The 13,763-nt window shown below is 45.0% G+C and overlaps 1 protein-coding gene across 1 annotated transcript in view; it reads left to right on the top strand.

The window, feature by feature from the left end:
- PRICKLE1 (prickle planar cell polarity protein 1) overlaps nucleotides 1-13,742 on the top strand; it is a 110,792-nt gene extending 97,050 nt beyond the window's left edge. Inside the window, exons 2-8 of the mRNA XM_052640606.1 lie at nucleotides 731-915; nucleotides 2,801-2,914; nucleotides 3,686-3,823; nucleotides 4,420-4,623; nucleotides 5,891-6,077; nucleotides 6,975-7,838; nucleotides 12,880-13,742. Of these exons, the coding sequence (XP_052496566.1) occupies nucleotides 781-915; nucleotides 2,801-2,914; nucleotides 3,686-3,823; nucleotides 4,420-4,623; nucleotides 5,891-6,077; nucleotides 6,975-7,838; nucleotides 12,880-13,742 (2,505 nt within the window). The 5' untranslated portion in view covers nucleotides 731-780. The remainder of the gene's footprint in view (nucleotides 1-730; nucleotides 916-2,800; nucleotides 2,915-3,685; nucleotides 3,824-4,419; nucleotides 4,624-5,890; nucleotides 6,078-6,974; nucleotides 7,839-12,879) is intronic.
- The last annotated feature ends 21 nt before the right edge of the window (nucleotides 13,743-13,763 follow it).

Below are 13,763 nucleotides of genomic sequence, written 5' to 3' on the forward strand. Positions count from 1 at the left end.
AACACAGTTCAATGCTAATAGTTACCGCTCTAGATTTTATTTTAACCTAGTGCTCAGATTCAGTGACTTTCTTATGAAGGAACTCATTAATGAATGTCTGGCTGACTGTAGCCCATGGATATAAAGGCTTGTGAATTTAATGTGCTGTGTAAGGATTTAACTGTGCTGTTTCTTCTCCCTGAGTAAACGAAGTTCAGTGCCTCTCAGACTTTATTGGAAACCTGAAACCTAAGCAGTGTGGCCCAGCCGACCCACTCTGTACTGGCAGGCAGCATGCCTCCGCTGGGAAGATGGGTCAGGAGCTGCTGGGAACCAACTGGGGTGACTGGAGCAATCCTTTCACAGCACATAGGAGTGGACAAGGCAGGGGGCTTGAACCCAGCTCCTTCCTACAACTCCTAGGGCTCCGCAGGGATTCCTTTGTGGGAAGTTAGCAAAGCAATTTTCTTGAGAACTTTTTAAATGAAGCGTGGAGAGAAGTACCTTTTAAAGGCATCTGGAGATAAACTCATTTGGGTGGCATTTTCTCAAATGCTGAGCTGCTAACAGGCTTCTTTCCGCATCATGCAGCCCTAGTTTTTAAGACCTGGGGGCCTGGGGGTGGTGACACTGGTCATTCGGTCCCTTTCTCTGGGCCCCGATGTGTGTACATACGTGTTCAATAAAAGCTCTCGGAGGGTAACACTCATGACACATTTGCATGTCTTTGGTTGTCTTATGTTCCCCACAGCAGCCACGGTCTGATGTTCTGTGACTGAGAAGCCAGCTGTTGACTCTGTTATGATGCCTTTGGAGATGGAGCCCAAAATGAGCAAACTTGCCTTTGGATGCCAGCGGAGCTCCACGTCGGATGATGACTCGGGCTGCGCGCTGGAGGAGTACGCCTGGGTACCCCCAGGCCTCAGACCTGAGCAGGTGGGAGCCACATCGTCCACTTTTCTGGTTTTCGGTGTGATTTGAGGTCTTCGGTGTTCTGTTTTTTAGTGATCAGGCATCACTGCCTCAGTGACATGCTGTGTCCTCGGGCCTTACTCTTTTTCTGATGGTTTTGCTTTTTTAAGTCACACTTAGTTTCCCAATGAAAGTCTCCAATCCCTTTCATACTCTTGGGTCCAGAAGGATGCTGTTTTTGCCCGGGTGAGTGAAACCCAGAGTGCTGCCTTTGCCTTTGTTTTGAGGATTTCTGACTTAGGTGTCTCGTTGGAGAGAGTGGAAGGAACTTACTAACCTTTTGAAAAGCTTCAAAACAACAAAAAGGTAATAAAAGGAAAGGGGAAAGTTTCTCTGGCAGTTCTCTGCAGGGCCTGGGCTTTGGAAGAGAGGAGAAAGAGCTGTGAGACTATTTCAGCGTCACTGCTGAAATAGACCTCTGATAACCTTGCACAGGAAAGATTTTGTCACCACACCATGTGAATTGGAAAAAAAATTAAAGAGCTAATTTTGTGCTTTGTTGTATTGTTATTTTAAGGAAGATGAGACCATTGTGTGTCCCTGTTTTTATCTTCCCAATATCCCTATAATGATGAACTTGTTAAAAAATTGCTGGTGACGGACACAAGGGGCAAGGTAGTTTGAAACAAGGGGAGGCAGTTGGGCTCCTGAGTTATGGTTGTGTTTCCCATTTGGTGGGCACCCCCTTGGGAAGAGGGGTTTCCGATTCATCCTGGGCCTCACACAGAGCCTGGTGCACACATAGTTGGTGTTTAGCGTTTACAACCATACAAGCTCTGGTGGCTGATACACTGGGATATGGGGGAGAGCTGGGCTCCAGGTAGGAAGGCAGTGTTTCTACCGACCTTTAAGAGATAACCCTTCCTGCAGCTTCGGTGAGTAGGTTTGTGAGATCTTGAAATATTGAAGCAGTTCAGTTCAGTTCAGTTCAGTCGCTCAGTCGTGTCCGACTCTTTGCGACCCCATGAATCGCAGCACGCCAGGCCTCCCTGTCCAACACCAACTCCTGGAGTTCACTCAGACTCACGTCCATCGAGTCAGTGATGCCATCCAGCCATCTCATCCTCGGTCGTCCCCTTCTCCTGCCCCCAATCCCTCCCAGCATCAGAGTCTTTTCCAATGAGTCAACTCAAATTCCTTAGTCTCCTCATTTCTTGGATCATTTTCATTCCTCCTCAGCACTGCAGCAGCCTTTGCAGCATTCATTAAAGGGTTTCCTTTAGCTACAGAGAAAGAAAAAAGAATTCAAACAAAAATTGAGTTCTTTCAAAATGAACTAAGTATAGCTCATTATAGTTTCCCTCCAGTTTTCTGGGGAAATTGACTCCAAGTATTTAGAAAACAGCACTCCTGGAAGCAAAGAAAGCTGAAGCTTGAGAGAACCTGATAAGGGAGAGTTTACAAAGTTTAACAGAACAGCTTTTGTCTTTGCAACGTGAAATTCCGAGAGCAAATCCAGTGTGTTTGTGTAGTGGCTGGATTGTGGACAGTGTCACACAGCCTGTGTGGTCACTTCCAGTGTTCACTCAGCACTCTCTTGGCTGCCCCTAGGGAGATCACTCAGGAATGGTAGCATTAAATGTGCATATTTTATGGGGCGTAATTTATAATGCCCCTGATTGTTACTACAAATTACATTCCTGAAGAGCCCTTTAGCAGCTGGGTGCTAGCTAACTGGGGGTTTGCACATCTTGCTGGCCTGGCTCAGCTGGTCTTCTCATTAGCGGCCAGCAGCCACATCCTGCCAGAGGCTGGAGCCCTACCTAAAGGGCAGGGTAACTTCTCGGGATGGACTGAGCTGAAGTGTTCGCTTCCTGTGTGCTGACGTCCTTCTCCCTCTCTCCCTCAGATCCAGCTCTATTTTGCTTGCTTACCAGAGGAAAAGGTTCCTTATGTTAACAGTCCTGGAGAGAAGCACCGAATTAAGCAGCTTTTGTACCAGTTGCCACCACATGATAATGAGGTAAAATAACAGGAAGAAGGCTAATTAGGAAAAAAAAAAATCTACCCTCAGCGTTGTGATGCCTCCCATAAACTTCAGACTCTTTTGCCTTTCTTCAGATAAAATTGGGCTGGAGAATACCGCTCTCTATTCTTTAAGAGAGAAAAGGGTGTCAGTGCAATAAACTTAACACAAGTTGGTTTTTTATAGTGTTTGCAGCCACCCACCGGTTATCAGGAACCTACAGATTCCTGCAATTTCTCCACCCCTTCACCCAGCCAGAGCTTTATGGGGCTTTGGGCCTGCAGTGGGCTTGAGTGCCTGTAGAATGTGTAATGAAGGTGGCAATTAACCAGTTTAAACCTTTTGAAGAAAGGTTGATGCCTTAGGTTTTTTTTAGCATCTCTGCTGATAAAAGTTTAAATTAAACTTTTCATCCTTTTTTTTAAAAACAAATAAAGGACTTCTGCAGCAGTCCAGTGGTTAAGACCCATGCTTCCATTGCAAGGGGTGTGGGTTCAGTCCCTGGTTAAGGAACTAAGATCCCACGTGCTGCATGGTATGGCCAAAAATATATATATATATATATTCCTTCATTGCATTTCACTTTTGCTAGAGAAGCTGCAAGATTTGGTGTTGTTTTAAAGGTATGGAGTCATTTTTAAACTAGGGATTCATGAGGGCAGACCAGCTACACTTGCTGTTTTGTTTCCTGAAATTCAATTCTGGAAATAAAGAATTGGTGAGGGAGGCTGTGTACATCAGAGGGTGCTTCTGTTTCCTTCTGTGAAGGTGCGGTACTGCCAGACTTTGAGTGAGGAGGAGAAAAAAGAACTGCAAGTGTTCAGTGCTCAGCGGAAGAAGGAAGCCCTAGGAAGAGGAACAATTAAACTTCTGTCCAGAGCAGTAATGCACGCCGTGTGCGAGCAGGTAGCAAGTTCTGGATGGATGGGTGGTGATGTCTTGGGTCAGCTGAGGGGGAGGTGGGAGGGAGCAGATGGCCAGGCCAGCGTCAAGGTGAGCCCTGAAAACCTCCAAAACCTATGAGAAAGAAAAGCAACGTAGCTTTATATTAAATGGGGATTCATGTTCGTAAGTGGCCACACTGCTATGTGTATGGGGGAGGCAGCCCCTTAAGTAAACATGGGGTGAAATCCTAAGGTCTTGGCATGGAGGGCGGGGCTGGGGTGTGCCTTGTGTTCAGAAACACAGGGACATAATATAGTCGTTCAGGGCCTTACTGGGCATTCTCAGAGCAAGAATATATCCAACAGGAGGCCACCCCTGGAAAACCACTGCGAGTGTTCTCAGTGAGCAGTCCAGCGTGGTAGGTAGTACAGCCGAGGAGTGTTCACTCCAGTGGAGAACGACAGACAGTTCCGTGGTGAAGAGCTGTTTAACCACTAGCAGGAGGGAACAGAAATTAAAGTTTCCCTGAGAGATTTGGGATTGAGTGTTAAGTGGAAAAGGCAGAGACTGCAGCATTGAAGAAGCATCGTTTTAAATGGAAATCCTTTTGTTTTTAGTGTGGGTTGAAGATAAATGGAGGTGAGATTGCAGTGTTTGCCTCTCGAGCGGGCCCAGGAGTGTGCTGGCACCCATCCTGTTTTGTCTGCTTCACGTGCAGTGAGCTGCTGGTCGACCTCATCTATTTTTATCAGGATGGAAAAATTCACTGTGGCCGGCACCATGCTGAGCTGCTCAAACCCCGGTGTTCAGCATGTGACGAGGTAAAAAAGTTCATCCCTTAACACTGGGAAAAATAAGCTTCTAGTCAGCCAATATTCCACTGTTCACACCTCAGCCAAATAGAAGTCTCTGCTGCGTGTGCTGTGTGTATATAGTTTGAAGATAACCCTGTACAGTGGTATCATGGAATCACATGTGGCTGATGAAGAGAAGGCAGCAAGTGTCTTTGTCCACTGACGAGGATGTCCTTGATGGGTTGTGAGGAAAAAGCAAGTTGCAAAAACAGTGTAACGATTGATCTTAATTTTGTTAAAGGCGGGGAAGAACAAGACTGTATACAGATTTGTAAACACTCAGAAACACTGTGTAAAGACATACACTGAGTTCACAGTGGTTAACCCTTGGAGCATGTGTGGGAAGGGCTGGTGGTGTAGATTGAAGTTTTTCTACCTTAGGATTTTTATTTTTAAGTAATTTTAGATTTACGGAAGAGTTGCAAAAATATCATGGAGAGTCCCTGTATACCCTTCTCCTAGCTTGTAAATTATCATATGTAATCATGGTATACGCATCAAAACTAAGAAATTAACATTGTATAATATTTTAACTAAATCACAGACTTTATTTAGGTTTCCTCAGTTTTTCTACTCATGTCTGTGTTTTATTCTGACACCCCATCCAAGGAACCTCATTGCATTTATTTGTTATATCTCCCTGGTCTGCTTCAATCAGTAATAGTAAACTCATTTTTACTTTTGTATATTTAAGTTTCTTCTATGATGTGCTATTTGAGAAGTTTTTGAAACCGAAAATATGGAAAAATCAAGAAGTCCATAATCTGGAGATGGCCACCAGGTCCGAGGAAGCATTATCTGCATAAATGCTGTTCACTTGTCCAGCACCCAGACTGTAACTGGTGGCTCACAGCCACTTTAGTGAGGTTTTTTTCTTTTTTTTCCTATTGAAAGGTGCACAGGACACTAAATTATTTCAGTGTTAATGTGTTCTTTGCCAGATTATGCCTGCAAAGTGTGATTGGGGAGCAAAAATATGACCAAGTGTATTACCTCCAATGTAGAATTCTGTTTTTTCTTTTAAAGTGTAAGCATGCACTTAGTTTCTCTTTTTCAGTGTTTTCAATTTCTGTTCTTGTTTTGGAGCTACATCAAGTTACATGTATGCTTGAAGCTGTAAGAAACAAAAGATCTAGTGCCTGTCAGTTGCCCAGAAAACATGCAGATAACTTGGCCTTTAAAATCATTCAAAATGAATTTCTTTCATCCTGTGGTTTCTTGTTTCTCGTTAAAGATAATTTTTGCTGATGAGTGCACAGAAGCTGAGGGTCGGCATTGGCACATGAAACACTTCTGCTGCCTGGAGTGCGAGACGGTCCTGGGGGGACAGAGGTACATCATGAAGGACGGCCGCCCATTCTGCTGCGGCTGCTTCGAGTCCCTGTATGCAGAGTACTGCGAGGCGTGCGGGGAGCATATCGGTGCGTCCGTGGCCCGGCCTGCGGCTGTTGTTACTCACCCATCACTCTGTCTCTGATCAGCCAGTGTTTCTTTCTTTCTTTTTGTTTTTGATGGAGGTACAGTTTATGTACAGTGAAATTGGAAAGACTTAAGTGTTTCGATTTGATGAATTTTGATAAATGGGTGTAGACTGGATTCCTGTCTCTCCTGGCAATTGTGATCTGTTAAGTCCTCATGAACATGATTCTCCAAACCTAGCCACTGCTCCTGGAGATATAGTGAGTTAGTTCCTATGAGCCTCTGGTTTGAACCATTGTCATAAACCAATCAAACAGGTTATCTTGTTTCCTGTGTATTTTGGTTTAAAGACACCTTATTTAATATATGTTGTTGATTCATTAAATCGAACTCATAGTCAACAGCCCTGTACCACCTGCTTAGACAAAGCTCATCTGACCTGTGGATTGCCTCTGTGAGGCACATCACAGCCTTCTGTGCTGAGCCACACTAGACAACACTTCAGCTCTGTGCTGGGGCCATTTTAAACAAGATCACTAAGAGAAAGTACGAACGTGGGAAAGAAGACGGGCCTGTGTGAGGTGTGAGCGCTGACACGAGAGGCGGCGCCCTCCGCCAGCTGGGAGGCAGCAGCGTCACTTGACTCAGAGTTGCTGCCACTTTGCACGTGTCTGCAAGTGACCTTGGAGACTCTGCAAGGATTTTGGAACTAAAAAGACATCTAGCACATAGACCAGTTTATAAATGAGAACTAACTACACCTGTGTAAGTCCCAGCTCTGCCAAGATCCAGGACAGCCTCGTCACCCTCAAAGGTTCCCTCATGCCCGCAGTCTGTCTTTTCTTCTTCCTGTGTCAGGGCGGAACCATAACTTGTGGTTCTTTCCTTTCTTGAAACAGGTGTGGACCACGCGCAGATGACCTATGATGGGCAGCACTGGCACGCCACAGAGGCCTGCTTTTCCTGTGCCCAGTGCAAAACCTCTCTGTTGGGATGCCCTTTCCTCCCCAAACAAGGCCAGATTTATTGCTCAAAGACATGCAGCCTCGGTGAAGACGTGCATGCCTCCGATTCCTCCGACTCTGCATTCCAGTCAGCTCGATCAAGAGACTCCAGAAGAAGTGTCCGGATGGGCAAGAGCAGCCGGTCAGCAGATCAGTGTCGTCAGTCCCTCCTTTTGTCCCCTGCTCTGAACTATAAGTTTCCTGGCCTGTCAGGCAATGCTGACGACACCCTATCTCGGAAGCTGGACGATCTGAGCCTTTCCAGGCAAGGAGCAGGTTTCGTCAGTGAAGAATTCTGGAAAGGCAGAGTAGAGCACGAAACCCCAGAAGACCCTGAGGAATGGGCCGAGCATGAAGATTACATGACACAGCTCCTCCTCAAGTTTGGTGATAAAAGTCTCTTCCAGCAGCAGTCCAGTGAGATGGACATTCGAGCCAGTGAGCACTGGATAGCTGATAACATGGTTAAAAACAAGACCGAGTTGAAGCAAAACAGCCAGAGCCTTGCAAGCAAAAAATACCAATCTGATATGTATTGGGCACAGTCACAAGATGGACTAGGGGATTCTGCTTATGGCAGCCACCCAGGCCCCGCGAGCAGTCGAAGACTCCAGGAACTGGATCTGGACCATGGGGCTTCAGGATACAATCACGATCAAACACAGTGGTATGGAGACTCCCTGGAGTGTTTGTCAGACCTGAAACCAGAGCAAAGTGTTCGGGATTCTATGGATTCTTTGGCTTTGTCTAATATCACAGGTATGTGACCTAGGGATTATGGGGTATTGGAAAAGGAGCCCCTAAAAGTTTATGCCGAAAGTTACAGTTCAGCAACCAGTAGGGGCTATGTTTTTTAAAACCATAGACCATGGGAAGGAAGGCGTTTCAGTTAAATGCTAAACACTGTGGCAAAACAACAGTGTATTAAACAACAGAGACACCACTTTGCTGACAAAAGTCTGTAGAGTCAAAGCTATGATTTTTCCAGTAGTCATGTATGGATGTGAGAGCTGGATCATAGAGAAGGCTGAGCGCTGAAGAACTGATGCTTTCAAATTGTGGTATTGGAAAAGACTCTTGAGAGTCCCTTGGACAGCAAGGAAATCAAACCAGTCAATCCTAACGGAAATCAATCCTGAATATTCATTGGCAGGATTAATGCTGAAGCTGAAGCTCCATACTTTGGCTATCTGATGCGAAGAGCTGACTGGTTGGAAAAGACCCTTATGCTGGGGAAGATTGAAGGCAGGAGGAGAAGGGGGCAGCAGAGGATGAGATGGTCAAATGGCATCATCAACTCAATAGATATGAGTTTGAGCAAACTCCAGAAGATGGTGACAGACAGGGAAGCCTGGCATGCTGCAGTCTGTGGGGTCACAGAGCTGGACACAATTTAGCAACTGAACAGAACAGATAGCAAAGCAAACACTCACATACGTGTATGTGTACATATAGATTTTCAGTACAGTCATTGGGGACAGGTATTGTTATCCCTGTTTTGAAGAGAAGAGATGAATTTATTGGGATGATGGAGTCTACATCTGTATTTGAAAGATATTGGACTCTTTGGATCATTCTGTATGAATTAAAGATATTAAAATCAACATGCATACTCCATAAGCACAGAACATTTTTTTTTCCCTGAATTGCCCTGTGGCAATAGACAGCTCAAAATTAGCTAAGTTTTTTTTTTTAACCCAGACTATAAAATAATTTCACTTTAATGTTTTCAAAACACTTTTGTGTCAGTTATCTACATTTCATCCTTACGATGACCCTGAGAGAGTAGATATTATTGCATTTTACAAATGTGGAAAGTTGAATTACCAAGAGACTAGGGAATTCCCTGGCATTCCAGTGGTTAGGGCTCAGAGCTTTCATTTCCATGTTCAGTTCAATTCAGTCGCTCAGTCGTGTCCGACTCTTTGCGACCCCATGAATCGCAGCACGCCAGGCCTCCCTGTCCATCACCATATCCCGGAGTTCACTCAGACTCATATCCATTGAGTCCGTGATGCCATCCAGCCATCTCATCCTCGGTCATCCCCTTCTCCTCCTGCCCCCAATCCCTCCCAGCATCAGAGACTTTTCCAATGAGTCAACTCTTCGCATGAGATGGCCAAAGTACTGGAGTTTCAGCTTTAGCATCATTCCTTCCAAAGAAATCCCAGGACTGGTTGGATCTCCTTGCAGTCCAAGGGACTCTCAAGAGTCTTCTCCAACACCACAGTTCAAAAGCATCAATTCTTCCGCGCTCAGCCTTCTTCACAGTCCAACTCTCACATCCATACATGACCACAGGAAAAACCATAGCCTTGACTAGATGGACCTTAGTCGGCAAAGTAATGTCTCTGCTTTTGAATATACTATCTAGATTGGTCATAACTTTTCTTCCAAGGAGTAAGGGTCTTTTAATTTCATGGCTACAGTCGCCATCTGCAGTGATTTTGGACCCTAAAATGTAAAGTCTGACACTGTTTCCCCATCTATTTCCCATGAAGTGATGGGACCAGATGCCATGATCTTCGTTTTCTGAATGTTGAGTTTTAAGCCAGCTTTTTCACTCTCCTCTTTCACTTTCATCAGCAGGCTTTTTAGTTCCTCTTCATTTTCTGCCGTAAGGGTGGTGTCATCTGCATATCTGAGGTTATTGATATTTCTCCCGGCAATCTTGATTCCAGCTTGTGTTTCTTCCAGTCCAGCGTTTCTCATGATGTACTCTGCATATAAGTTACATAAGCAGGGTGACAATATACAGCCTTGACGTACTCCTTTTCCTATTTGGAACCAGTCTGTTGTTCCATGTCCAGTTCTAACTGTTGCTTCCTGACCTGCATACAGATTTCTCAAGAGGCAGGTTAGGTGGTCTGGTATTCCCATCTCTTTCAGAATTTTCCACAGTTTATTGTGATCCACACAGTCAAAGGCTTTGGCATAGTCAATTAAGCAGAAATAGATGTTTTTCTGGAACTCTCCTGCTTTTTCCATGATCCAGCAGATGTTGGCAATTTGATCTCTGGTTCCTCTCCCTTTTCTAAAACTAGCTTGAACATCAGGGAGTTCACGGTTCACGTATTGCTGAAGCCTGGCTTGGAGAATTTTGAGCATTACTTTACTAGCATGTGAGATGAGTGCAAATGTGCGGTAGTTTGAGCATTCTTTGGCATTGCCTTTCTTTGGGATTGGAATGAAAACTGCCTCTTCCCGTCCTGTGGCCACTGCTGAGTTTTCCAAATTTGCTGGCATATTGAGTGCAGCACTTTCACAGCATCATCTTTTAGGATTTGAAACAGCTCAACTGGAATTCCGTCACCTCCACTAGCTTTGTTCATAGTGATGCTTTCTAAGGCCCACTTGACTTCACATTCCAAGATGTCTGGCTCTAGATTAGTGATCACATCATCATGATTATCTGGGTCGTGAAGATCTTTTTTGTACAGTTCTTCCATGTATTCTTGCCACCTCTTCTTAATATCTTCTGCTTCTGTAAGGTCCATACCATTTCTGTCCTTTATTGAGCCCATCTTTGCATGATATGTTCCCTTGGTATTTCTAGTTTTCTTAAAGAGATCTCTAGTCTTTCCCATTCTGTTGTTTTCCTCTATTTCTTTGCATTGATCGCTGAAGAAGGCTTTCTTATCTCTTCTTGCTATTCTTTGGAACTCTGCATTCAGATGCTTCTATCTTTCCTTTTCTCCTTTGCTTTTCACCTCTCTTCTTTTCACAGCTATTTGTAAGGCCTCCCCAGACAGCCATTTTGCTGTTTTGCATTTCTTTTCCATTTCATTTCCATGACCCGGGTTTAATCCCTAGTTGAGGAACTAAGATCCTGCAAGCCATGTGGCTTGATCAAAAATACAAAAACAGAACGCCAAAGAAACCAAGAAGCTAAATGCCCACGTTTATATAAGTATTTAAAGATAAGGTTGATCCTAGAACCCAACCCTCCTGAATGTTACATTTGCTGCGTTTCTGGGTACTGTTGTTGCTTGGTTAGTTTCATAGTTCAACGAATGACACTAGTCCTTTCATAAAGGTTACGTTACATTATAACATAGGCCAGGAAAGGTCTGAGCAGCTGCCAGGAGGGCCCCAGGCCAGGTGCTGGGCACAGAAGGTTAAGACAGCTACCCTCCTGACTTCAGTTGGGCTTGTCAACATTAAAGCCTATAATTAAGGGGACTCACTGCAGATGGCGACTGCAGCCAGGAAATTAAAAGACGCTTACTCCTTGGAAGAAAAGTTATGACCAACCTAAATAGCATATTCAAAAGCAGAGACATTACTTTGCCTACTGAGGTCCGTCTAGTCAAGGCTATGATTTTTCCTGTGGTCATGTATGAAAGTTGGACTGTGAAGAAGGCTGAGCACCAAAGAATTGATGCTTTTGAACTGTGGTGTTGGAGAAGACTCTTGAGAGTCCCTTGGACTGCAAGGAGATCCAACCAGTCCATTCTGAAGGAGATCAGCCCTGGGATTTCTTTGGAAGGAATGATGCTAAAGCTGAAACTCCAGTACTTTGGCCACCTCATGCGAAGAGTTGACTCATTGGAAAAGTCTCTGATGCTGGGAGGGATTGGGGGCAGGAGAAGAAGGGGACGACAGAGGATGAGATGGCTGGATGGCATCACTGACTCGATGGACGTGAGTCTGAGTGAACTCTGGGAATTGGTGATGGACAGGGAGGCCTGGCGTGCTGCGATTCATGGGGTCGCAAAGAGTCAGAGACGACTGAGCGACTGAACTGAAACTGAACTGAAGGAATGGTGGGTAAGACTAAATACTAAGCACCTCCTGTTTGCTAGGCCATATGATAGGTGTTTCAACATTTAAATATCAAAAACAGACAACATTTGGTATACATCGTTTTATTGCTGACTTTTCTTGACAATGATCAGCTCAAAAACAGTCTTTATTTAGAAATTGGGAAGCTATGTAGCCACCAGTTGCCAGCAGTTCACAGCATTCCCTGCTGTTGCTTACCGTCAGCTGGGTTATGTCCATTTCGCTTAACCTGCCTGAGCCCTGTTATAACAAGGAGCACAACATCATCAGTTTTGAGCAAAGTTTTAAAGTGAAATTAACCTGGAAGTGGAATATTAGTTTATGGGTTGATGGAGCAGAGGATTGGGTAAAGACCCGGGTCAGGGGTTTGGCAAACTTTTTCCATAAAAGGCTAGCTAGGACTTTTGGGACATTATAGTCTTTGTTGCAACTACTCAACTCTACATTGTGGAGAAAAACCATAGGCAGCAGAGAAGCAAACAGATACATCTGGCCCAGTGAAACTCTGTCCACACGTAGGCTGTGAGCTGGATCTGGCCCTTGGGCTGTTCGACTACCAGTCCAGGTATAAAAGATGACTAGTCTGGGCATAAGAAGAGGGCCATAATAGTGGCTGTGTGCATGCAAAGGGAAAGACTGCTTTGAGAGAGATTCAGACAAACAGGTGCGTTAATGGGTTGAGAGACAGAAGCTTCTACGTGTCATGTTAATAAATTAATGACAGAACTGTTATGAAGAGATTTTAGTTTGGTTGCTCATCCCATGGGCTGTAACTCATGTTTGGCCCCCAAATGGCTGGGGCCTATAAGAGATGCTGGGCCACTTGTTTCAATGATAAAATTCATTCCTCTTCTCGATTAAGTATATATGTCCGTTGGTTTTGCCTAGTGATTGTTCATCAGATAATGAAATTCAAGAGACTTCACTTCAAAATGCTTCTAAAGCTTGTTGGTAATAACTGTCAGAGTGTTAGGATTATTGACGGTCACGTCTTGTCTTGTGGCTTTTCTTTTAGGGGCTTCGGTGGATGGAGAAAGCAAGCCGAGGCCATCGTTGTATTCTCTGCAAAACTTTGAGGAAATAGAGACAGAAGATTGTGAGAAAATGAGCAACATGGGGACTCTGAACTCTTCCATGCTGCACAGGAGCACGGAGTCCTTGAAGAGTCTCAGTTCAGAGTTGTGTCCAGAAAAAGTCCTGCCCGAGGAGAAATCAGTTCACCTGCCAGTGCTCCGAAGGTCCAAGTCTCAGTCCAGGCCACAGCAAGTCAAGTTTTCAGATGATGTCATTGACAACGGAAGCTACGAGAACATCGAAATTCGGCAGCCGCCCATGAGTGAGAGAACTCGGAGACGGGTGTACCATTTTGAAGAGAGGGGACCCAGGTCACATCACCATCGCCGCAGGAGAAGTAGGAAGTCCCGCTCAGACAATGCCCTGAACCTTGTCACAGAAAGAAAATACTCTCCCAAGGACAGGCTGCGGCTCTACACTCCCGATAACTACGAAAAATTTATCCAGAATAAGAGTGCCCGGGAGATCCAGGCCTACATCCAGAACGCTGACCTCTATGGGCAGTACACCCACGCTACTTCTGACTACGCCCTGCAGAACCCGGGAGGGCCGCGATTTCTAGGCCTCTATGGGGAGGACGACGACTCCTGGTGCTCCTCCTCCACCTCCTCCTCCTCTGACTCAGAAGAAGAAGGGTATTTTCTTGGACAACCAATTCCTCAGCCCCGGCCACAGAGATACGCCTACTACACAGACGACCTTTCTAGTCCAACTTCTGCACTCCCCACTCCTCAGTTTGGTCAGAGGACAACTAAATCCAAGAAGAAAAAGGGACATAAGGGCAAAAACTGTATTATTTCTTAATGTAGTAGCTGCGGAGATTGT

The sequence above is a fragment of the Budorcas taxicolor genome, chromosome 5 (assembly GCF_023091745.1).
Source record: "Budorcas taxicolor isolate Tak-1 chromosome 5, Takin1.1, whole genome shotgun sequence".
Taxonomy (NCBI): Eukaryota; Metazoa; Chordata; class Mammalia; order Artiodactyla; family Bovidae; genus Budorcas; species Budorcas taxicolor.